The sequence below is a fragment of the Notolepis coatsorum genome (genome assembly GCF_963971535.1).
Source record: "Notolepis coatsorum genome assembly, chromosome: 4".
NCBI classification, from domain to species: Eukaryota; Metazoa; Chordata; class Actinopteri; order Aulopiformes; family Paralepididae; genus Notolepis; species Notolepis coatsorum.
In genome coordinates this window covers 123,531,777-123,557,126 of record NC_140168.1, presented here as the reverse complement: position 1 = coordinate 123,557,126, position 25,350 = coordinate 123,531,777, and the positions used below count along the sequence as shown (strand labels likewise).

At 45.4% G+C, this 25,350-nt stretch overlaps 1 protein-coding gene across 1 annotated transcript in view; it reads right to left on the bottom strand.

The window, feature by feature from the left end:
- The window catches only part of ache (acetylcholinesterase (Yt blood group)), a gene marked incomplete at its 3' end in the record, with an annotated part of 153,635 nt that overhangs the window by 29,854 nt on the left and 98,431 nt on the right, over positions 1-25,350 (bottom strand). The window contains exons 6-8 of the mRNA XM_084312093.1: positions 14,708-14,950; positions 10,690-10,882; positions 2,192-2,370 (exon numbers count right to left, since the gene is read on the bottom strand). Of these exons, the coding sequence (XP_084168219.1) occupies positions 2,192-2,370; positions 10,690-10,882; positions 14,708-14,950 (615 nt within the window). The remainder of the gene's footprint in view (positions 1-2,191; positions 2,371-10,689; positions 10,883-14,707; positions 14,951-25,350) is intronic.

Here is a 25,350-nt window from a genome sequence, read left to right as displayed (position 1 = left end):
TATCATGGGACGTTGAATCCTTGTGTTGTGTTAATTACAGCTCAGTGAAATTATAAGGTAGACGTCCCTATAAGACAAGGTATTGCTATTTTTGTCATCAACACCATTTCATGGATGGTTCTACCATAGTGTATTTACACCTGTATCACTGTACATAATAATACTGCACATTAGGGTTGGGTACCTTTCACCTTTCACCGGTACCTGTGAATCGATACCGGTACCCAACGGTACCTTTTTTCCGGCACTTTAGTCTCAACATTTTTTATCTACCTACCTCAGTAAAAAAGAAAAAATCCAAACTTAAAATAATTTATTATCATTATTATTTATTTAGAACAATTTGTTAATATATACTGTATATAATATTGCAGAGAGCGTTGTCTGCATCTAGATTTGTAAAGTGTAACAACACTTGCGACCGTTTTCGGCTTGCCTTTCCCCCGACTGCTTTGTTGTTGAATCAAGTCAAATCCTAGCGCGTGTTGTGCGTGTGAACGTTGACGTGACCGCGCGGCACGCTCATAGGTTTCATTTCGCGGTAAACGAAACGTTGACGTCATCGTACTATATAACGGATACTAATAATAATAATATATATATTTTTTTATTATCTTTTCCCCCCTTCTTTTTCCGTTTTTCTCCCCTCCCAATGTTAGTAGTTATGCCAATTCCCAATCCCCTTCCTGGTCGTTGCGCACTCTACCCCCTACCGTCGGTCTGGGAGGGTGGAGACTATCACATGCTTCCTCCGACACATGTGTACCCAGCCCACCACTTATTTTCACCTGGCAGCGCGGACTCTCACTGGGAGAGTGTAACGTGTGGAAGGTCACACTACCTCCCTCCAGATCCTTCCCTCGATGTGCAGGCGCCCCGACCGAACTGTAGGAGTCGCTGTTTACAACGACCCGGACCCACCCACCGGCTTCCCTCCCGCTGACTCTGCCAATCGAGCCAGTATGACGGCCGGCCAAGCCGGAGGCAACGCTGACAGCCGGATTCGATACCAGTGTCACTTGCGTTGGTGATGAGCGCTTAGTCCGCTGCGCCACCCAGCCGCCTAATAATTTTAGTTTTTATTATTATTATTATTATTATTATTTTTGTACCAAAATGTGACACCGGCGGATCTCACGTGAATCGGTACTCGGTTGTACCGACGTGATTCGGTCGGTACCCTTAATTCGGTTCAGTTCGGTACCCATCCCTACTGCACATACATCACATTTGCATATTTACTCAGTATCTTTGCTATATATTCCACTTAATCACTTGTTACATTGTATATTGTTACCTTGCACTCTGCAAAAGCAAAGGACTGTTTATATTTTCCTTTGGTTGCAGGTATTTTTATTTCACTGAGAAGGTGTGCTCTTTCTCAGCAACGCCCTGATTCACACACTCAGTCACTCACACACTCACAGTCACACCTGTGCAATACAACCACAGTCCTCTACTGTTTTGCCCGCTGATAAGCTGCACTGGAGCAGCTACTGTAGGGGTTAAGTGCCTTGCTCGAGGGCACTTCGGCAGTGGGAGTTGATGGAGGAGCAGACGACCATACGAAAATAAACTACAGTAAAATCCTGTGTTTTTTGTTTTGTACGCACCAAAAATACATAGTAATACCATTGTATTTCTCTGGTTAAACCAAAGGAATACTGTAACAATTCACCTTACATTTCTATAATATTCCACTATAGAAATACTATGGTGACTCACTACAGTATTGTTGAGGTAAATCTATAGTGTATATGAAAAAAACACAGGAATACTATAAATCACTACAGCATGTCTGTGGTAAATCTATAATATGTATGAAAGAAACCCGCAGGAATACTATAAATCACTACAGCATGTCTGTGGTAAATCTATAGTATGTATGAAAAAAAACCACAGGAATACTATAAATCACTAGAGTATTTCTATGGTAAATATATAGTATGTATGAAAGAAACCAACAGGAATACTATGAATCACTACAGAATTCCTGTGGTAAGTCTATAGTGTGTATGGAAAATACACAGGAATACCATGAATCACTACCGCATTTATGTGGTAAATCTATAATATGTATGAAAGAAACCAACAGGAATACTATGAATCACCACAGTATTCCTGTGGTAAGTCTATAGGTTTTACTATAGTTCATGTATCAAGTAACCAAAGTTACACTTGTGTTTCTCACCGGTGATGTTGAGCAGGCGAGGCAGGAAGCGGTTCCAGAAGGCACAGAACTGGCTCCGCAGGCCCTTGTGGATCTTCAGCGGCTCCGTGTTCAGACCCACGTGTTTCTGCTCGCTGACGGTGAACAGGGGCCAACGTTTCCTGCTCTCCACCAGCCCCTCGTGGTTCACGTTGGGGTTCCTGGAGGAAGAGAGAGGTGGGGACGGAGGTGGTGGAGACGGAGGAGATTAAAGCCAGGAGCGGTGTGTGTGCACTTCCTCATCCACACAGTACAGTCAAAGTGTTCCCACTGCACCTCCTATTGGTGGTGAGAATGCAAACCAGAAAGAAAAACCCTGAAGGTATGTAGTTCCTCTCAGGGGAGGTCCCCAGTGGGTAGTTCCTCTCAGGGGAGGTCCCCAGTGGGTAGTTCCTCTCAGGGGAGCTCCCCAGTAGGTAGTTCCTCTCAGGGGAGGTCCCCAGTGGGTAGTTCCTCTCAGGGGAGGTCCCCAGTGGGTAGTTCCTCTCAGGGGAGGTCCCCAGTGGGTAGTTCCTCTCAGGGGAGGTCCCCAGTGGGTAGTTCCTCTCAGGGGAGCTCCCCTGTGCATAGTTCCTCTCAGGGGAGCTCCCCAGTGGGTAGTTCCTCTCAGGGGAGCTCCCCAGTGCATAGTTCCTCTCAGGGGAGCTCCCCAGTGCATAGTTCCTCTCAGGGGAGCTCCCCAGTGGGTAGTTCCTCTCAGGGGAGCTCCCCAGTGGGTAGTTCCTCTCAGGGGAGCTCCCCAGTAGGTAGTTCCTCTCAGGGGAGCTCCCCAGTAGGTAGTTCCTCTCAGGGGAGCTCCCCAGTGGGTAGTTCCTCTCAGGGGAGGTCCCCAGTGGGTAGTTCCTCTCAGGGGAGGTCCCCAGTGGGTAGTTCCTCTCAGGGGAGCTCCCCAGTGGGTAGTTCCTCTCAGGGGAGCTCCCCAGTGGGTAGTTCCTCTCAGGGGAGGTCCCCAGTGGGTAGTTCCTCTCAGGGGAGGTCCCCAGTGGGTAGTTCCTCTCAGGGGAGGTCCCCAGTGGGTAGTTCCTCTCAGGGGAGGTCCCCAGTAGGTAGTTCCTCTCAGGGGAGGTCCCCAGTGGGTAGTTCCTCTCAGGGGAGGTCCCCAGTGCATAGTTCCTGTCAGGGGAGGTCCCCAGTGAGTAGTTCCTCTCAGGGGAGCTCCCCAGTGGGTAGTTCCTCTCAGGGGAGGTCCCCAGTGCATAGTTCCTGTCAGGGACTCCCCAGAGCTGTTTGGCCCGAAAGCCACTATACATGCAGCATAGTAACGCGCTTCGAACTAGCGTTCTTTTGATAGTCTATCAGTGTGGTAGTGGTTTTGATAGTCCTCAAGGAAAGATCCTACCTGGGTTCCATCCTAGAGGCTAATCTTTCCTGTGATAAAATGGCATCCAATGTAATAAAAAAAGTCAACCAACGAACTCGATTCTTGTACCGGATCTCCTCTCTGGTAAACAAGAATACCCTGAAGACTCTGGCAGGAGCACTCATTCAAGGGTACTACAACTATGCTTGCACCTCATGGTACCAAAGCACCTCAAAGGCACTAAAAAACAAATTACAAACATCTCAAAACAAACTAGTCAGACTACTGCTTGAACTGACCCTAGAACCCACCTCACCCCTGCCCACTTTGACAACCTAGGATGGCTTAGAGTAGACAACAGAGTACAGCAACTTGCAATGGGCCTGGTCTACAAGATACACTACACGACCAAGGTACCCATGTACATGTCAAAATACTTCCCAAAGGTCAGTGAATACCACGATCACAACACCAGAGGGAGCTCCACAAATCATGTTAAACCCAGATTCGGCTCAAACAAGGGACTAAACACGTTTCGCAATTATGCCACATCAATGTGGAATGACCTACCCAAAGCTGTAAAGGAATGTGAATCACTACCCACCTTCAAAAACACTCTCAAAAAACACCTACGGGAGACTGCAATTCGAAACTGGCCCCTACGAATGTCCTAACCCAGTTGTACAGTAAATTACCAAGTATGGCTTTGTCAGTATTCCAATGTACAGTGTACAGTGTGTGTCCCCCCCCCCCCCCCTACCCAACCCTAACCCTAACCCTAACCCTAACCCCAATCAGGCCACCTTTTAAGCGGCGGGTCTGGGGGTCCCCCACCCGGAAATGTTTTGTTACAAAGACTTAATTTCCTGCATTCTGGTGAATTTTAGTGCATGTGAATCACAAACTAATGAGCCGACAATTGCTTAGTACAATGTACTGTTTTATTTTGGATCCACTTTTTCTCCCATTTTTCTATATTTTCTCCCATCCCAATTTCGTATCATCCAATTCAACCCTCCCCTGTCACGAACGCTGTTTCTTGCCTCCCACAAGCCGGCTGCAATGTGGACTAAGTCATACATAGCACAAGTCCCCTCCGGTACTTGAGGTAACAGCAGTCGCATCTTTTCACGTGCGCAGCTCGATCTCTCAGTGGCGAGGAGTAACGCGTGGGAGGCTCACGCTGCCCCCGACACTTCCTGATTCTACTGCGCAGGCGCACCAACCGACCTGTAGGAGTCGCTGTCCACAACGCCCGATCCCCACCCATCAGTTTCCCACCCCCTAATACGGCCAATGTGTATTAGTACGGACGACCAGCTAAACTGAAAGCAAATGTGGAGCGCTGGGCTCGAACAGGCAAGCCCAGCGTCTCCAGATTTCGTGGCGAGCGCCTTGCCCACTACGCCACATAGCCGCCCTAGTACAATGTACTGTTATGAACCTCAAATAAAACTGTTGTGGCACTAGCAATGCTACACTCTCCACCTTCAAAAAGAAAAAAGCAAGAGCACAACATATTTTTCTATTTACTATTATAATACAGTTAACCACTCTCTCCACCTATTCAAACAGAGCAAGAGCACAATACCATATTCACTTTACTGATGCACTAAAATAGCCCTTTACAAAATAGCCCTTTACACAAACATTAAATAACAGACCTTTCATTACAATACTATAATAACAGTAGCCACTGCCAGAATAGTGACACATGTATCGCATGTGGTGAGCACACGCATGCATGCACAACGAAGACAGAAGATTGCGTTGTCTCAATCATTTTAACTATAAAATGAGCTCAAAGTATGAGCTCACTGACTGAAATTTCCAACAAAAAGCATCAATTGTCAAATAATATTGATCACATTAACTAGACTAGATGTTTTTGAGGAAATTAGAAAGGGAACAACAACTTAACCCTTGTGTCTGATCAGATTCTTATTTTTTTTTGATAACTTTGCAGTGATTATGTTTGTAGCCAATGTGGCAAAGGTGTGTAATCTTTGAATTATCTTGGAATTATTTTGACTTTCTCTTTCATACATTGTTTATTCAACTTCAGCCCCAATCATAACCACCACATATTGTTTTTTGTAATGTCAGATTTAACAGTTGTACAATTTCCCCCCCCAACCCCTCCCTACCCAACCCCCACCACACAACCCCACCCAACCTCCTCCAATGTACAGATTTCACATCAAATGTATATACTCCCTTTTCTGTACTCTTTTTGTATCACAAACAGTACTGTATTTGTAAATCTGGTATGTCATAAATGTATAGATGTAGCAGTACTGTCTATCTGTATGTCATGTATGTCATATATGTCCTGATGAATTGAAAATGGGGGACCCTGATGTAAACAAGACGAAAGTCTTTCTCTGGTCTGCATCCCCTTAACAATTGTGTGTATTGAGCTGTACTGTATTGTACCCATTCTGCAATCTGTTAATAAAGTTTTCAATCAATCAATCAATGAACAACTCCTTTCAGAAAAGTGGGTGTGCCATCTGCCATTCCATTCGCCGCCTCCGCTGTCAATCAGTTGTATCGCCTGGTCCCGCCTCCCCTCCACCAATCACAAGCGGCAGCACGGCTCCATTGTGTGTGTGAGAGAGAGAGTCAGATAGTTCTCCAACTCTGTCGCAGACAGTGAAATCCTGGTTGTTCCCCACCCACCTAGGTTATCTAACTATCGCGCCGCGCCGCCGCCACAACTAGAAACAATGGCCTGGCAAAAAAAAAAAAAAAAAAGTATAATAAAAAAATAGATATATATATTTTTTTTTAATATAATTTTTTTTTTTTTTTTATCTGTGCAGGCCAGGCCACCGGGAAAACTCCCGGTGCTCCCGATGGCCAGTCCGGGCCTGCCTCCAATGTATAGCCCCCCACCCACCCACCCAACCCCACCCCACCTACCCAACCTCCTCCAATGTACAGTTTCTACGTCAAATGTATATACACTCTTTTTTTGGACACTTTTTGTATCACAAACAGTACTGTATTTGCAAATCTGGTATGTCATAAATGTATAGATGTAGCAGTACTGTCTATCTGTATGTTGTGTATGTCATATGATGAATTGAAAATGGGGGACCCTGATGTAAACAAGACGAAAGTCTTTCTCTGGTCTGCATCCCCTTAAGCCCCTTATGTATTGAGCTGTACTGTACTGTACCCATTCTGCAATCTGTTAATAAACTTTTCAATCAATCAAATTCTTCCTCAGGCAGTATGACTGGTTGGCCCGGTATGTCAACATCTACTGTACATCTGCTTAACTTCTGTCCCACCCTGCCTGCCTCCCAGTCTCTCTAGCTTGGTTTAAGACCTGTGCGAAATCCACTTTGTGCTGTTGACAGTATGTTGGAACATGTGGGGTTTTCTCACATCCGTGTTCAGTTGTGAATAATGGCCAATGAATTGGATTAGCCACCACTGCTTATTCAAAACCCCATCTCCTCCTCAAAGACAAATTGAGGTTGCCCTCATTTTCAATTGTCGAGATTCATCAAGATAAATTATTAAAACAGATGAATATAAAAAGGTAAGAAAAAGATCAAAACAATTACACATAGATAGAAATCTGTTAAAACAATTACAGAATGTACCAGGGAGGTTTAAGATCATGGCCCTAAACTGACCCTAGGTCAGCAGAGAATCGATTTTTAGCTTATGCTGAATATCATTCCAGGTGGTGCACTACATACAACACGAGGTTGACTTTCCATGTTCAAACTGTGCTCGAGGGACCTTAAGCATTTGAGCAGGTTAGGTAGGGTTCAAATTCCAATCTAGCATCATTGCAATATCAGGTGGTAGCTTTCTGATAACAACTTTATAGATAAACAAATACCAGTGAGCATTATGCCTCTCTGCCAGAGAAGACAAACCAACCTTATCATAGAGGACACAATGGTGAGTGTCATAGCTGTCACCAGTAATAACTCTGAGGGCAGAATGATAGACCGTGTCCAGGGGTTTAAGAGTGGAAGCATTTCTATAAATGACATCCCCATAATCCAACACTGCTTCAACAATCTCTTTCTACTACACTATAGAAGAAGCCAATTTTCCGTCCCAATTCTCTGATCTATATGGTATTTAAATGTGAACTTCCGATCAATCCAGATACCAAGCTCCTGGAATCAATGGCTTGCAAAGCTTCATATTATAGTACATCACCAGTAGAAAAGGGCTGAACGGTAAACTGCGGCACCTGGCTTTAAGTGTAAACACAATCATCATTATTAATGACCCCTGCAGTCAGATGAGAAGTGTGTACAGTACATCTCGGATTACGACTCCATGCCCACGCAAATCCGAGGGCATAATTTACAAATCCAAGAGCACAGTTTCTTCGAGAGCACATATTATTTGCACTGTGCACATGGATCTTTTTTTTTCTCAGCCGGGGCTGAGGATCGGCAAAATGTTTGTTGAATGCCAAGCGAACCTCTCTCTGATAAAAAAAGAAACAGATCTAGATAATAAATACCTTGCAGCATTTCCATAGGAACAGGTGATTAGATCTAAATAATAATTTGATTTGGCTTTCTCACCAATGTTGGGAGGCTGTGGAGGGATTTACAATCAAAACTGGAGGCATCGACAGTACAAACAGGATATCTAGTGGTGAATGATAAAATTAGATATTCTGTTCAACGGGTGGGTGGGGTAGGCCATGAAAAGATGAAAAGATATATACTTGATCAAATTTGATACCAGTTGTCTCGCCCCATTCCCATCAGATTTGTCATATTTGGTCTCAAAATGAATCGAAATGGCTGACAAAGCCATGTCCTGCTGCAGTGCAGACATTTAGCAACCAGTGATGGAGGCTAAAAAGGCGCCCAGAGCTGGTTGACACAGAGGAAATGGGGCTTGATAGAACACAGCGTTTGCCCAAGCTTTCAATAGTCACTGTCAATGATTCCATGTCACACTGGAGTTCAGTTGAATGCCCAGACATCCCAGAATCATCCGTTCCTGCATGCACTACAACAACAGCGTTGATAAAAGAAAGGCAGTAGGTTACGGCACCTACTAACGGCAGGTGAATTAGTTTCTTTATTAGTTGTCATACAGAAATACAGAATACTTTTGCATGAAATGCTTCTTTCTGTTTTGCTCCTGAGAGTGTGCTAGATAAAATAAGATAGTATAAAATAGTATAATATAAGTATAAAATAGAAAGTCAAGTATGTAAACAAGTGTAAACAAAACAAAAATGTTCAATATACATATATATGTACAGTCTATACAATGCAGATACAGTACAGTGTAGAAATGGTGAGGTATAGCTTAGCTTGTGGTGCCACCTTGTGGTGGTGAGGTGCATTGAGGTGCATGAGATTGATGCCAATAAATATAAAGTGTGTTAGTGTCTAAAGTGGGTAAAGTGGGTGCTACAGTAGGGCTGGGCGATAAAACGATAACGATAACTATCGCGATAAATTATTTCCTCGAAATAAACATGAAACGTGGTCGCAAAGTTTCGATATATCGATTTTCCAAGCTTGGATATGAGCACGCACTAACAACCAATCGGTGAAGGAGATGGCTGAGAGCGAAGGAGACCCGCGCTGCACCTCTGGGTAGAGAGGTAGGACTCACTCAACAACAAGGCTTGCTAGGCTAATTAGCTTGCACGGCGATGTTTTATATATTTACGTGCCGAGTATGTGTGTGGCGTGAATTCTGAGGCCACGTTTATAGTAGTGTGGGTATACAGTGGACGTTGTTTCAATATATTGTGGCGGAAGAGAGTATTTTAGTGTTATATTTAGCACATTGTCATGGAATACACCGCTTAGAAGCAACAGGCTGGCTAGGTTAACTAGCTTGCACGGCGATGTTTTATATATTTACGTGCCGAGTATGTGTGTGGCGTGAATTCTGAGGCCACGTTTATAGTAGTGTGGGTATACAGTGGACGTCGTTGCAATGTATTGTGGCGGAAGAGAGTATTTTAGTGTCATATTTATTACATTGTCATGAGATATTCCGCTTGTCGGCTAACTGCTAACGTGCGCGGACTGATGACGACATCAACTCGACTCGAGACATTCGCAGCAGCATAAGAAGTTAATTAAACTTGACAGACATTATATCGACGATAATTATCGATATCGAATTATATGAAAATAATTTTATAATTTTATCGCGATAACGTTTTTGGTCATATCGCCCAGCCCTATGCTACAGTGTGTTGTTTATTTAAAGTGAGTGTGTGCGTGTGGATGTGTGTGTTGTGGGTGTATTTGATGGTCTGTTATTGTTCATTGTTCATTGAACATTCATTCTGGGCTCATCATCGTCGACTCCAGTGTCACTGTACTTAAGAACGTTTCAGAGAAAGCCGGCCCTGCGCCCTCCTCGTGTCGCGTGGACACCGGGGCCATCGGGGACTGAAAGCCCCGGCGGCTCTAGACAGGCTAGCCAGGGGACGGGAGCTCCCGTTTGCCAGTGGAGATCCTCAAGAAGACGCTCCATGGATTCCAGTTCAGTTTGTATCTCTGTGATCTCAGATGTCGATAGCTTGACAGCCAAATCAGTTAAAACAGGATACAAATACTTGATGAAAGAGGATAAAAACACTTGATAAGACACTTAAAAGCAGAGCGTCGAGTGTAGGCAGTAGACAGGAGATGCTGGCGGCGGCCATCTTGGCTTGATATAATGAGACACTTATGTCTGATAAGTAGATTCTGAGATACTGGGACATCTTATGTCTCAGATGGAGACTTTGGACAGGCGCCAGTAGCCTATGCAGGAAGCCTCCGAAACCCACTGGTGTACGGCCCTACGAAGACCTGGCTCCACACGCAGAGTGGGCTACACAGGTGAACAGCACCCCTCTCTCCCTTCCCCTCCTCTCTCTGGAGGTGAACTTGTCCTTAACTGCACACACATAGGCTACATGTGTTGCATATGTGTTAAAAAAGGACACAAGTTGTGTTAAAAAAGGATTCAGTGTCCTCTGATGACATCACGGGAGGAGATATTAAAACTCATTTACTCTCAATAACTGTCAGACTAAATTAATGTGTGCAAAACAGTTTAGAGCCTTGGGATCCGTGTGAGATGTGAAAAGTAAATCAGGGTTGTTTTTCGGTAAAGTGCCCCTTTAAGCTAAGGACGTGTTATTATTTATTTTTCAACACATTCTTACCCAGTGCGTGCAAAGTTAGCCCAGTATTTCATGATGCGTCGGCTGAGTTTCTCCTCCTCCGCAGTGTAGTTGAGTCTCTTCTCCAGCGGCAGGCCGAAGACAAACTCGATCTCGTAGCCGTGGATCACACCCATCCACTCGGGCCACGGCAGGTTAGACGCCCTGTGGTCGAACAGGTAGAGGTAGATCCCGCCTGGAGGAAGAGGAGGGGAGAGGAGAGGAGGAGAGGTGAGGAGGAGAGGAGGAGAGGTGAGGAGAGGTGAGGAGGAGAGGAGAGGAGGTGAGGAGGAGAGGAGGAGAGGTGAGGTGAGGAGAGGAGAGGAGGAGAGGTGAGGAGGAAAGGTGAGGAGAGGAGAGGAGGAGAGGTGAGGAGGAAAGGTGAGGAGAGGAGGGGAGAGGAGAGGTGAGGTGAGGAGAGGAGGTGAGGAGGAGAGGAGGAGAGGTGAGGAGGAGAGGTGAGGAGGAGAGGTGAGGAGGAGAGGAGGAGAGGTGAGGAGAGGTGAGGAGGAGAGGAGAGGAGGTGAGGAGGAGAGGAGGAGAGGTGAGGTGAGGAGAGGAGAGGAGGAGAGGTGAGGAGGAAAGGTGAGGAGAGGAGAGGAGGAGAGGTGAGGAGGAAAGGTGAGGAGAGGAGAGGAGAGGTGAGGTGAGGAGAGGAGGTGAGGAGGAGAGGTGAGGAGAGGTGAGGAGGAGAGGAGAGGAGGTGAGGAGGAGAGGAGGAGAGGTGAGGTGAGGAGAGGAGAGGAGGAGACGTGAGGAGGAAAGGTGAGGAGAGGAGAGGAGAGGAGGTGAGGAGGAGAGGTGAGGTGAGGAGAGGAGGTGAGGTGAGGAGAGGAGAGGAGAAGAGGTGAGGAGGAGAGGAGGAGAGGAGAGGAGAGGAGAGGTGAGGAGAGGTGAGGAGAGGAGAGGAGGTGAGGTGAGGTGAGGAGAGGAGAGGAGGTGAGGAGGAGAGGTGAGGTGAGGAGAGGAGAGAAGGGGTGAGGAGGAGAGGTGAGGAGAGGAGAGGTGAGGAGAGGTGAGGAGAGGAGAGGTGAGGAGAGGAGAGGAGGAGAGGTGAGGAGTGTAGGGGAGGTGAGAAGAGGAGAGGAGAGGAGGAGAGGCGATGAGAGGAGAGGAGAGGAGAGGAGGAGAGGAGAGGAGAGGTGAGGAGAGGTGAGGAGAGGTGAGGAGAGGAGGAGAGGTGAGAAGAGGAGAGGAGGAGAGGCGAGGAATGGAAGAGAAGTGAGGTGAGGAGAGGAGAGGAGGAGAGGTGAGGTGAGGAGGAGAGGAGGAGAGGAGAGGTGAGGAGAGGTGAGAAGAGAGAGGAGAGGAGAGGAGAGGAGAGGAGGAGAGGAGAGGAGAGGAGGAGAGGTGAGGAGGAGAGGAGAGGAGAGGAGGAGAGGTGAGGAGAGGTGAGGTGAGGAGAGGAGAGGTGAGGTGAGGAGTATAGGGGAGGTGAGAAGAGGAGAGGAGGAGAGGTGATTAGAGGAGAGGTGAGGAGATTTGATTTTTTTTATTTTATTACGGATCCCCATTAGCTGGTGCCATGGCAACCAGCTAGTCTTCCTGGGGTCCACACAAAAAACATACAAAAACAATTATTGCAAAACAGAATTATTAAAAGCCAGTACTCAACATACAATACACAATGAAACTAACAATTAAGATGGCTAAAATTACATGCAAGCAAAGAAACGGAAAACAAAAAAACAAAACAAAATACAAAATACAGTGTTAAATACAATTTAAGATTGTTTTTAAAATTGAATATTTTTAAGAATTGCTTTTAGAATGCTCATCAATGTTACTAAAACATCAATTTCACCATACCTTTAAAAAGAAAAGAAAAACACACAAAGTAATCAGAAGAAGTTTTGGATAACATGGCTGCACCTACACTCATGCATGACATATATTAATTTCCTTCCGGATTATGGCTCCTTTGAGTTTCTTTTTGAAACTGTCCTTGTTTTCCGTCCGTATAATATGTAATGGGATCCTATTCCAGTATGTTATGGCTCTCTATACATTGCAGTTTTCTTTAGAGCGTTGGTTCTAGGCAGAGGTAGGGTGAAGCGACTACTTGAAGCATGTCTGGTATTATGGTCATGTCTATCATTGGTGGATAAAAGCATAGAATACAATTGAGTGGGTTTACCCAAGGTACAAATGTTCTTTAAAAACCTAATCAAACTGCATGCTAGTCTCTCCTCCACCCTCATCCACGACAGTCTAGCATGCATTCCCTCCACACTGTTCCTTATAGAGCAGTGAAGAGTGAGTCGGGCAGCTCTATTTTGAGTGAGCTGGAGTTTACTAAGCTCTTGCTTTGACGCGCTAGACCAAATTGCTGGGCAGTAGTCAAGATGGGACAAGACTAAAGATTGTACTACCATTTTAATATGTTGTATTGTATGGAGAGGTGAGGAGAGGAGAGGAGGAGAGGTGAGGAGGAGAGGGGAGGTGAGGAGTGTAGGGGAGGTGAGAAGAGGAGAGGAGGAGAGGTGAGGAGAGGAGAGGTGAGGAGAGGTGAGAAGAGGAGAGGAGGAGAGGTGAGGAGAGGTGAGGTGAGGGGAGGTGAGAAGAGGAGAGGAGGAGAGGTGAGGAGAGGAGAGGTGAGGAGAGGTGAGGAGAGGAGAGGAGGAGAGGTGAGGAGAGGTGAGGAGAGGTGAGGAGAGGAGAGGAGGAGAGGAGAGGTGAGGAGAGGAGAGGTGAGGAGAGGAGGAGAGGTGAGGAGTGTAGGGGAGGTGAGAAGAGGAGAGGAGAGGAGGAGAGGCGATGAGAGGAGAGGAGAGGAGGAGAGGAGAGGAGGAGAGGTGAGGAGAGGTGAGGAGAGGAGAGGTGAGGAGAGGTGAGGAGAGGAGAGGAGAGGAGGAGAGGTGAGGAGAGGTGAGGAGAGGTGAGGAGAGGAGAGGAGAGGAGGAGAGGAGAGGTGAGGAGAGGAGAGGTGAGGAGAGGAGGAGAGGTGAGGAGTGTAGGGGAGGTGAGAAGAGGAGAGGAGAGGAGGAGAGGCGATGAGAGGAGAGGAGAGGAGGAGAGGTGAGGAGAGGTGAGGAGAGGAGAGGAGAGGAGGAGAGGAGAGGTGAGGAGAGGAGAGGTGAGGAGGAGAGGTGAGGAGTGTAGGGGAGGTGAGAAGAGGAGAGGAGAGGAGGAGGCAATGAGAGGAGAGGAGAGGAGGAGAGGTGAGGAGAGGAATGGAAGAGAGGTGAGGAGAGGAGAGGAGGAGAGGTGAGGAGAGGAGAGGAGAGGAGAAGAAGGCTAGAGATGAGGAGAGGAGAGGAGAGGAGAGGAGGAGAAGGTTAGAGATGCTGCATATTATCTAGCATAATAGTGTGTATAATAGTATCTATACTTGAAGGAACACGCCAACTTTTTGGGAAATTTGCTTATTTGCCATCTACCCTGGAGTTAGACAAGCAGATACATGACCTTTTCTTCTCTGTGCATGCATTAGGCTTAGGGAACAGCTGCACCGTTAGCCTAGCTTAGCATCATTCACTGGAAGTAGGTGTGCCAGTGTAGCCTAGTTCCCAACAGTCACGAAATACACTCCAAATACAACTCCAAAACTTTCCTGTAAACATGTTGTGACCTGTGTATTTTATTATTTTTTAAAGATTTATATTTTTAGCATTTTTACAGCTTTATTGGTCAGACATGGATGGAGAACGGGAGAAGATGTGGGGGGAGGACATGCGCAAATCAGTCTGGGAGCGGGAGATGAACCCGGGTCGGCCGCGTAGGTCTGTACACAGTAATGTGGTGCGCCGCTCGGGCGCCCCCCGTGACCTGTGTATTTACCACGTGGATAATTAGACCTTTTAGTTTTCTAAGATAATGGATCTGAATAAAGTCTGAACAATTTATTGCCGAACCACTGCTGCCTGGGCGCAGTGATTTCATCACCTCAAAAGCCCTGTTGCTTTTTGAAAAACGTTCCCAAAAAGTTGCCGTGTTCCTTTAAATCTATGTATCTATGTATCTATGTATCTACTGTATCTATGTATGTATGTATGTATCACTGTCTATCTGTCTCTTTTACCTTGTGGGTTTCCTCCGCTGTTCATCATACCAGAGTTCCCGCCCACATTGGCCCTGAGCGCGCTGTACTGGGCATAGGATCGGGCAAAGTGCGCCAGTGGGCAGATGACGTTGTGGTCGCCCACAATGTCGTCCAGGGCGTCGCGGTTCTTCACGCCGCTGTTCTCGTCCATCCAGTCCGTGTACTGGAGCACCACCGCCTCCAGGCCGATGTCGTTGGCGTGGGGCACGCTCATCTTCACACCTGGGATAAGAACCGCATTGTTATCTCTGAGGGCTTAATCCCATCATTATCTGCTACTGTAGGAGAAGCCAATATAAGATATAACAGTATTGTGTCATCTGTTTTTTATCTGAAGGGTCTCTCTGAATTTCTCTGATAAAATTGTGAGTTGTTGAATATTCTCTCTCTCTCCTGTCTCTCTCTCCTCTCTCACACACACACACACACACACACACACACGCGCACACACACACACACACACACACACACACACACACACACACACACACACACATTTCACAATTCATCCTTTAATTAGGGATGTTCGATATTGGCTTTTTTACCGATACTGATATACCGATAACTCTTAATTTCCGATACCGATATCAACCGATAACAACCGATACCGATATATGCAGGGTTTCCCCCGCCAAAAAACTTAATAATTTCAGGTAATTAACATTACATATCTCTTAATAAATAAATAAATATTTACAATAAATAAAATTATAATTTGTTCTTACTTGCTTGCCTGGGTAAATAAAGGTTAAATAAATGTAATTTCTTTTTAACTCTTTCAGTGCCACTCACGAGATTTCTCGTGTTTTTTTATAGGTGGTTGCTAGCCACTCACGAGATTTCTCGGATTTTTTATTTTTTTATTTTTTTTTGCGATCTGAAAAATTATTGCATCACCCGAGCCTACCCGAGTATAGCCGAGGGGCGCCGACGATCACTGTGGAAAAAAGCGCCCCCTGTCGTCTCCCAGATGACATAAGTGATTTTGGAATGGACTCAATGAAAATGAATGGGGAAAAAAATCCGGTACTCCACATTTTCCAGTTCACTGATCCAGCCAGGGTTACCACAGTTCATTCTGGAGCCTCAGATCCCCGCGGATCATGGAGTTCTACTGTATCGCGTTGGATCCATACACGTATCGATTTTTAGAATGGTGATCAGGAATTGGAATATACCAGTTGGATACCATCTGATGTCAGGTAAGGACTCTATGTTATCAGTGGTAGGATAATCAGAGTAAGTTTGATGAAGTTATAAGCTGTTTTGTGAAATGTCTTCTTTCGGTTTCACTGTAAAAGTCCATGAGGAAATCAACGAGGCGATTATCAGTGCGCGGCCGTAATGTGCGTGCGTGCACGTATAATATTGATCATCTAGCGTTTATTTGAAAACGATTCATAAAAAGGCTGACGAATATCAACGTTGTGGAATATTCCACTAAAAGACGATTTTCATAGAATGCTCCAGAATGAGCTGTTTTTTATATCAAAACAGGGGCTTTTCTAACTGCTCTGAAACGGCAACGACGCGATAAAAAAACAATCTGCCTTCACAGCACTGACTGGAAAATAGTCTTTGATAATGCGATGGGCAGATTAGACACATAGCCATAATTTAAAACATAGATTAGGCGATATTAACGTTAACATTGGCGCCGATGGTGGCATTCAAGCGGTAAAACGGAAAACCAGGCGTGGCGCTGAAAGTGTTAAACCGATACCGATATTTTCCGATATCACATTTTTATGCCAATATCGGTCAATAATATCGGTAGGCCGATAATATCGGACATCCCTACTCCTAATCTTGGCTAGTAAAAGTGATAGTTGGGGATTTATTGTTTCCTGTATTTGCCTTGCCTTGTTACTTTACAAGAGAGCAAAAACAAAACATGGGACTACAACAGGCAACATATTTTGTATTGATAACTTTTTCTTTCTCCAGTATCCCTTTATTTGGACTGCGAGGAACCGGTGTGTGTGACAGGCACTATTTATACTCCAACAGGGAAAAAAACGTTTATTTCTACATGCCTTCGTTCGTGCGCTATCCCATGCAAAAAATCGTCGCGTTTCAAAATAATCCAGTCTCGTTTTCTGGAACGCAAGATATGACGTGTGTTGTGCAGCATGCGCATTTCCGTGCGGGTTGCTCGCCTGAAACCTATGTTATTTCCAGGTCAAAGGTAAACACGACCATATATAGAATGTTTATATTCACAAAGCCACCAAGGGGGGGGGGGTCGTTTTCCGACGCTGGGATCATTACAAAGGCATGTTTTATGATGGGGTTCGGTAGAATAGATAGGTTAACCATCTGTAGTGTGATAGTAAAGGGTTTGTTGCGAGGGCTGCTTTTGAGCAGGTACCTCAGCCTGTTGGCTCCCCCCTGAGGACGCGTGGCGCGTTGACACGACCCTGAGGCGTACGTCTCTCGAGACGTTCACGTCTCACGGCTGGTGCTAATGAACAATTAGAGAATGCTGCCTCTTCCCGCACTATAAACACCTGACCAGCCCCAGCAGTCGATGCGAGTTCGTTCTGTAGGAACAGTAGGTTTGTTGCGCCTTAATTATTTCCTTTTGACATTTCTGTCTAACTTAGTTCTCGTTGATTGTTGTCATTTATTTGTCTGCTACCTAACCTCGTTGTTTTGATGCGCGTGTTCAAATGCTTGTAACCCTGACCTCGTTTTCTTCTCCCCTCCAGCGTGGGTAGATGTTTACGGGTCAACTAATATCGTGTCTCTTTTTCTCTCTTCCATCTAGTTTGGAAGACGGCGTCTCGGATACTCGTCGCGTTCATCCGCCCGTTAATTCCCTTGTTATTTTCTCCCCCCTGCCTCGCCAAGTCCCTCGTGTTATTTTCCCTCTCGGGAATCAGTTATTGTTTCGCCCCAGCATGGCCGAGGCCACATGTTCCACTACATCTTTTCAACACGGTAAGACTTTATTTACATATTAAGTACACACACATAGTCTGCTACATCACACATACTTCGGGTTTTAACACACACCTCATAACCCAGGTCCCGACCTGCTGACACTACATTTCCACCGTTCCTTGTAGATTTTTTTTGTATTGTTGAATTTGTCTCTGTTTGTAAAAATAAATACACGCTTGTTTTAGCGTTTAAACTGTTGGACTGTTTCAATCTCTTATTTGGGTCCCGTTCCTCTGTTCCCATAACAGTACGAACTCGCCAATGTCGGACCCTGAGATTGAAACAGATCCAGCTAGTGTAATAATAATAATAATAATAACTTTATTTGTATAGCACTTTTCATAAAGAGGTTGCAGTTCAAAGTGCTTCACAACAGTAAAAAATACAGGCATAAGCGGGCATAAAAAAGATAGACAGGTAGCAAGGTATGGTAAATCACGGTGTTTCACATTAGGATCTAGCATCCTAATATGCTCTCTATTCAGTAATACAATTAATCACAGTGTTTCACATTTGGATCTAGCAAATAATAAAACTAGTTTAAAATGATTCAGTTTAAAATAGTCATCGGTAAGAAGTAAAAAGTGCAATAACTGACACATGAATTTGATAGGCAGTGTATAAGAGTAGGCAGGGTAAGAATAGTGCAGGTAAATACAAGTTGTGTCAGGATATCCCTGATGTTTCCTCTTGCCACTAGGTGGTAGCAGATATCTATCAGTGGAATGCCTGAGCAAAGAGATAGGTTTTAAGCTGTCTTTTAAAGATGTCTAGCGAGTTGGCTTCCCTGATGTTTTGGGGTAGTTTGTTCCATAGTTTTGGGGCATAGTTGATAAAGGCTGCATTACCGATCCTCTTTTGACTGCTTCTGGGAGCCTCTAGTAGTCCAGCAGCTGATGATCGCAGTGTTCTTGCTGGTGTGTAATTTATTAGAGTGTTGGCGATGTAGCTAGGTCCCTGTCCATTTAGAGCTTTGTATGTAAGGAGAAGGACCTTAAAGTCAATTCTAAATGTTACAGGAAGCCAGTGTAAAGCAGCTAAGACTGGACTATTAACTAATGTGCTCTCTCCTTTTGGTTCTAGTTAGCAGTCAGGCTGCAGAGTTTTGGATTAGCTGAAGCCTCTCTGTGGTTTTCTTATGGAGACCTGTGAAAAGTGCATTACAGTAGTCTAACCGGCTAGATATGAATGCATGAATTAGCTTCTCAGCATCGTTCTGATTAATAAATGGTCGTACTTTTGCTATATTTCTGAGATGGAAGAACAATGTTTTCGTCACTTCGTAACCACCTCTGTTGAGGAATTAAGCGCCACAGTTACCGAACTGGTTACTCAGTTACACCGCACGTTTTCTTCTATCGACGGGAGGCTGGCAGGGCTGTATTCAGCAAGGTCTCCCTCGGGTGCTGGTCCCTCGGTAAGTGGCATCGAGGGCACCGCATCCGTAGCCCGTCATGATTCTCATGTTCCCCTACCTTCAGGGACGGTCCACACGCTGCGGCTCGCCTTCATAGCCTACAGCAGGGGGCTCGCTCGGTGTGAGTGCGAGTGAGTTGCGAGCCCCGCTTTGTCTAACATAGACTCCTTACCTTAGATCAGATGTTCTCCAAAAAGATTATTCCAATTCCTGATCGCCATTCCAAATATCGATAGCGTTTATTGGCTGCTGTAAATATATATTCCAGGCTGCTTTCCGTCTCGCAATCACTTCCCTCTTCATCAGACGGCTCGCCAGCATAGTGGAGCGAGTAGGCTCCCCCCCCACCCATCGACCTGTGTAATCGAATGGGCTGCAGTTACACAGGGATAGACGATAGGGGGCGGTATTTTCCCATCGGAGCTCATAGAGGGGCTGCTGTACCAACGGGAGACTTGGTTGATGAAATATGAATTCAGATCGCTAATAATAAAAAAAAAAATACAATTAGCGTCGTCGGCTCTCAACGGGGGGCATGAAATAATGACAAATAGCGTCGTCGGCACTGAAAGTGTTAATAGACTGTTTCCAGTCACGCTGGCGTGGGCACAGGAGTCGTTATCAATAGGCGCTAGGGGTGGGACGATACATCGATCCAGATCGATATATCGATCTATTATCAATGATCAAATAGGATCGATGCAACGTAAAAAGATCGATTCATATTGCGATACTCTTATTTTGAAAATCCCCTGGTGAGCAATGCATATCCGCCCGCTGCCACAACAGTAGCTCAGTAGCAGCGTGTGTTAACGTTAGACAGCATTGCTTCAGAGTCCGCCTATTTTGCAACCCGAAATAAGTGCCTGTTGTTTTTTCCCCCACAACGGGTCAAATGCATCTAACATGCTTTGCATCCTCGCCATTCCTTTATGCCCACGTCGCGTTAAATACCGAAATTAACGTTGCGTTAGCGTAAGCTAACTAAGCTAAGCTGATCAGAGCCATATAGAGAGAACAGCAGAGGTCCACTAGGGACTGGGAAGGAGGGGGGTTACTGCATTCTCGAGATAGCCCCACTACCAGGATCTGGCCGGTACTGCACCTTCGGCCTCCCAATATGCCTTTTCCAGCCAAAATACAGCTCTGACAGTGAATAGGATATTAACATCGAGAAAAAAAAAGAAAAACAAACCAAAAACAGTGAACAGGAGGTCTACAGTATTTGTATTAAAAACAATAGATTGTTTTTCATTTAAATGTCTGGAAGAGCTCAAAAATAAAAATGTCAAATGATATTTCCATTGCCTTTTTTTTGTTGATTTAAATGTTACTGATTATGTTAAATGGGCATATAATATCGTCTCATATCGATCCCAGGCACCTGAATCGAATTGTATCATATCGTGGCAGACTTTGTGATATCGGAAAATATCGTATCGTTTTCCAAAGAATCGATATCGTATCGAAACTGGTGATTCCCACCCCTAATAGGCGCAATGATTGACTCCGGGGCGGATGTGTGTGTCATTGACGCAGCGTTGGTTAGACAGCTGGGAATCTCCACCTTGCCGTTAAAGGCTCCCGTTCATGTGCGTGCTATCGATGGACGTAACATAGCTCCGTTGACCCATGGCACCCCCTCCATTTCGCTCACGGTGTCAGGTAACCACACAGAGAGTATTCGTTTTTTTGTTTGTTCCGCACCATCTACTCCCCTAATTTTGGGTCGCCCCTGGCTTGAACTTCACAACCCTCAAATTTGTTGGTCCACTGGGAGAATTCTCGGTTGGAGTGTGGCCTGCCACACCAACTGTTTACGCTCAACCTCGACTCCTCCCCATGGTCCAAAACCCGACCCGCGTCTCCGGATCTCCAGGGTGTTCCCCTGGAGTATCATGACCTTGCCACGGTGTTCAGCAAGGAGCGCGCCTTGTCTTTGCCCCCTCACCGTCCTTATGACATAGCCATCGAGCTCCTCCCCGGAGCTCCTCTTCCTTCTCATGGGTTGTATAACCTGTCTATGCCTGAGAAGGAGTCAATGCGGGAGTACATCCGTGAGTCAGTGGCGTCGGGGCTTATCCGTCCTTCTTCCTCCCCTGTGGCAGCAGGTATTTTTTTCGTGAAGAAGAAGGATGGAGGGCTCCGCCCTTGCATTGATTTTCGACCCTTAAACGCTATCACGGTGAGAAATAGTTACCCTTTACCTCTTATGAGCTCTACTTTTGAACCCCTCACCCATGCCACCGTTTTCACCAAGCTTGACCTCCGTAATGCTTATCACCTCGTCCGCGTTCGGGAGGGTGACGAGTGGAAGACTGCGTTTCGTACCGACCATTTGTTTGGACTCAAGCCGTGTTCACCGCTCTTAAGAGGTTGTTTGTCAGGGCACCCGTCCTAGCTCATCCTGATCCGACCCGTCCCTTCATTGTGGAGGTAGACGCGTCGGATACCGGGGTCGGAGCCGTCCTCTCCCAACGATCCTCAGAGGATGGTACACTTCACCCCCTGCGCTTACCTATCTCGTAGGTTCACCCCGGCAGAGCGAAACTACGATATTGGTAACCGAGAGCTGCTGGCGGTCCACGCCGCCCTAGAGGAGTGGAGACACTGGCTCGAGGGGGCCAGAGATCCATTTCTGGTGTGGTCTGACCACAAGAATCTCACGTATGTCAAGTCCACCCGGAGAGTTAACTGTTCTTAACTCGGTTCTGTTAACTGGCCCTGTTCTTCAGCCGTTTCAATCGCCCGGGGTCACGAAATACTAAGGCAGACGCGCTCTCCAGGTTATTTCCGGAGAGTCCTGCTGAGGGGAATTCCGATACTATCCTTCCCCCCTCCCAGGTGATAGGTATAGTGACTTGGGCGCTGGAGAACAGGGTCCGAACCAACACGCTCAACCAGACCCCGGTAATGGACTCCCTAACCGATTGTTTGTTCCTGACCTGGTGCGGTCGGAGGTTATTGAATGGGGTCACACCAGTCAGTTCTCTTGCCACCCCGGCATCGGAAGAACCCTATCCTTCCTGCGGCGGAGTTTCTGGTGGTCAACCATGGAGAGAGACATTAGCGAGTATGTGGAGGCCTGTCCGGTTTGCGCCCGCAGTAAGGCCGTTCATCGGCCCCCCGCCGGCCTCCTACGTCCGTTACCTGTGCTCACCTGTCCATGGTCCCACATAGCACTGGATTTTGTTACTGGACTCCCAGACTCCCTGGGTAAGACTGTTATTCTTTTTTTGAACAAGGTTTTTTTATTGAAGATTTGGTTTTTACAGGCGGTCCCACATGGGCCAAAAGAAAATAAAAATAAAATAAGGACCTCCCCCCCTCCCTCCCCCCACCCCTATACCAGACAAAATCATTCTAAAATACATTAAAGCATTTTATCAATCAATGTTTTTCTCCTTTTAGCTCTTAAATCACCAGACAGCAGTCACATATCTCTTGCATTCTGTAGATAGAGAAGAGGAATATTAAGAACATAATAGAAAACAAAAATAAAACAATAACAAGCTGAGAGACCTGGGCCCCGTTCCTCGTACCTGGATAACTGAGTTAGCCGGATAACTTTAACTGGATAACTGAGTTAGCCGGACTTTCCTGTTCCCCGTACGTGGATTTTCCAAATCACCATGACAACAGATCCAAAGGTTTGAGCCTGGTCGAAAGCAGAGTTTAAGTTCAAGTTAGCCTGAACCATCGCCACGCCCCCGCAAAAAAGTGACAGCCCGTTTCCTGAAATTATTCCCACAGTCTACGATCTGCATTATACCATTCTGAATTACGTTTTTGTGCTCCATTCTTCCAGAGGGGGCTTTTGAAATGTAAAATAGACCCAAAATGCTGATACTAAATTCACTTTGTCCTAAATAATGCACGTTATATATACCGTGGCGCTCGCTCGGTGCGATGTACACATTATGACGTGGTTATTTTAATTGTAACTGGGATTAAGATGTCTGATGAGATGCGCTGTTTGACGGATTTGAGAAATTGAATGAGCCGTTGACGTCACATTAATGAATGAGGATAAAGAAATAAATACTTCATTCAAAATAAAGAATATTCTAAACACGGGTCTCTCGTTCATTAATGTATAAACAATGAATTTATCCCATCTGGTCCAGTGGCGCAGCGGTAGTGCTCAAGCCTGCCAACCCAGCGACCGGTGTTCAAAACCCGGTGTTTCCAATATAATTTTTTTGAATATAATATTAATGATTATACGCCAAAGTAGCCTGGTTTTAAGTTAAAATATTATAAATCTACATGCATTGAGGATGTCATTCTTTATATAGCTCTCAACGTGCACCAAATTGAATTATTCCTATATTGCAAAAAGAAGGAAAAGACTAGGGTCTCGAACCCCGGTCGTCTGCGTGAAAGTCAAAAGAACAACCCGTTAGACCACATTGGAGATAAGTTAAAGATCGACTATACATCAATCAATGGGTAAGAGAGCCGTATCGTAATTCTGTATAACACTTTAACTAATTATTTTCGCTAGCAAGATCTCATTTGATTATTCAATCCAGCAGGCAAGTTTAAAGAAATATAATCTGATTGATTGAGGTAATGAGGGACTTAGAATTAGCCTATAGATAACGCATTTAACTTGTCGGCGAGGCGATTGAGCCGTATTGCAATCTGTCAATAAAGTCTTAAATCAATTAATCAATCAATGCCGTTAGAGAATCAGGATCTCTGCCATCGATACGTGCTGGCTTTTCACCTAAAGCGGCCGCGCGCACTTAGCCTGAGTCTCAAGTCTGAATCGAGTTAACGAGACTGAATCCACCTTCGAGGAACAGGAAAATCCCGGCTTCGAACATCGGGTTAACTGAATCTGGATAATGACATCTTGATCGACTTAGTTGAACCAGGTACGAGAAACAGGGCCCAGGAAGGCCAGTCAGATTGCCTCTGTCACATTATCCGCTTCCATACCCTCGAAGAAAATTAGGAAAGGATCCCAAATATTGTGGAATTTTTCGGTACAACCTCTGACAGTATACCTGATCTTCTCCAGTTTAATATGATACATGACCTCTCTCATCCAGTGGCCGTAGACAGGTGAACCTGGGTCCTTCCATTTGAACAGTATCAGCCTTCTGGCCAAAAGTGAACAGAAGGCCAGCATTCTAGATTCCCACCATCTAAAGTGGATGTCCTTTGGGGCCACTCCGAATAATGCAATATATGGTGATGGCTCCACTTCCTTTCCAAATATCTTAGAGAAGGTGTCAAAGATGGTCTGCCAATAGGTGTGCAACTTTGGGCACGTCCAGAACATGTGGAGCAGAGTGGCTGGAGCCTGTCTGCAGCGGTCGCATAGGGGGTCTATGTCGGGATATATTTTAGAGAGCCTGTCTTTAGACCAATGCAGTCGGTGTACAATTTTTTATTGGATAACCGCATGTTTAAGGCAAATGGAAGAGAAAATCCCCTGTATTATTTTGTCCCATGTGTCCTCTGCGATTGGTTCACCTAAGTCAGTCTCCCATCTGCCCCTGAGGAGATCTAAAGGTGTCGAGTTGCTTCTATTAAGTAGTTCATAAATTCTGCTTATAGCCTGTTTCTGGATCAGTTTACAGTTCAATATTGAGTCTAAAAGGGAGGCAGGAGGACACACTGGGTAGCAGTCCGAGTTCGAAGTTACGAAGCTCCGGAGTTGCAAGTATCTATAGAAGTGTGACCTAGGGATCTTGTATTTCTGTACTAGCTGTTCAAAGGAGGCAAAGTTGGCGTCTATATAGAGGTCAGACAGTGTACTCACTCCACTTCCAGCCCAACTGTCAGGTGGAGGACCTGGTGTGACAATAACAACCTGGCGCTCAATATAAAGAAAACAAGAGAGATCATAGTGGATTTTAGAAAATCAAGGCCTGACCACTAGGGTTGGGCACCGAAAACCGGTTCTAATAGGAACCGGTTCCTAACTTCCGGTTCTGGAACCGGAAGTAACATATTTGAATTTCGATTCTAAATTTCGTTTTTTTTTATTTTTTTTTTTACTTTTTTTTTATTTTTTTTACTTTGTTAATTAATACCCTAGTTACAGTACAGCAACCAAATTAAACTGTATCAAGTCAACTGAAAATGTGAATAGTATGATTTTCTTTTTGAAAAAAATAAATAAATAATAATCTCCTTCGAAATAAGCTGTGACCTGTTTTGACCTGCACCTCAAAGAATCGGAATCGAGAATCGTTTAGAACAGGAATCGATATGGAGAATCGGAATCGGAACCGGAATCGTT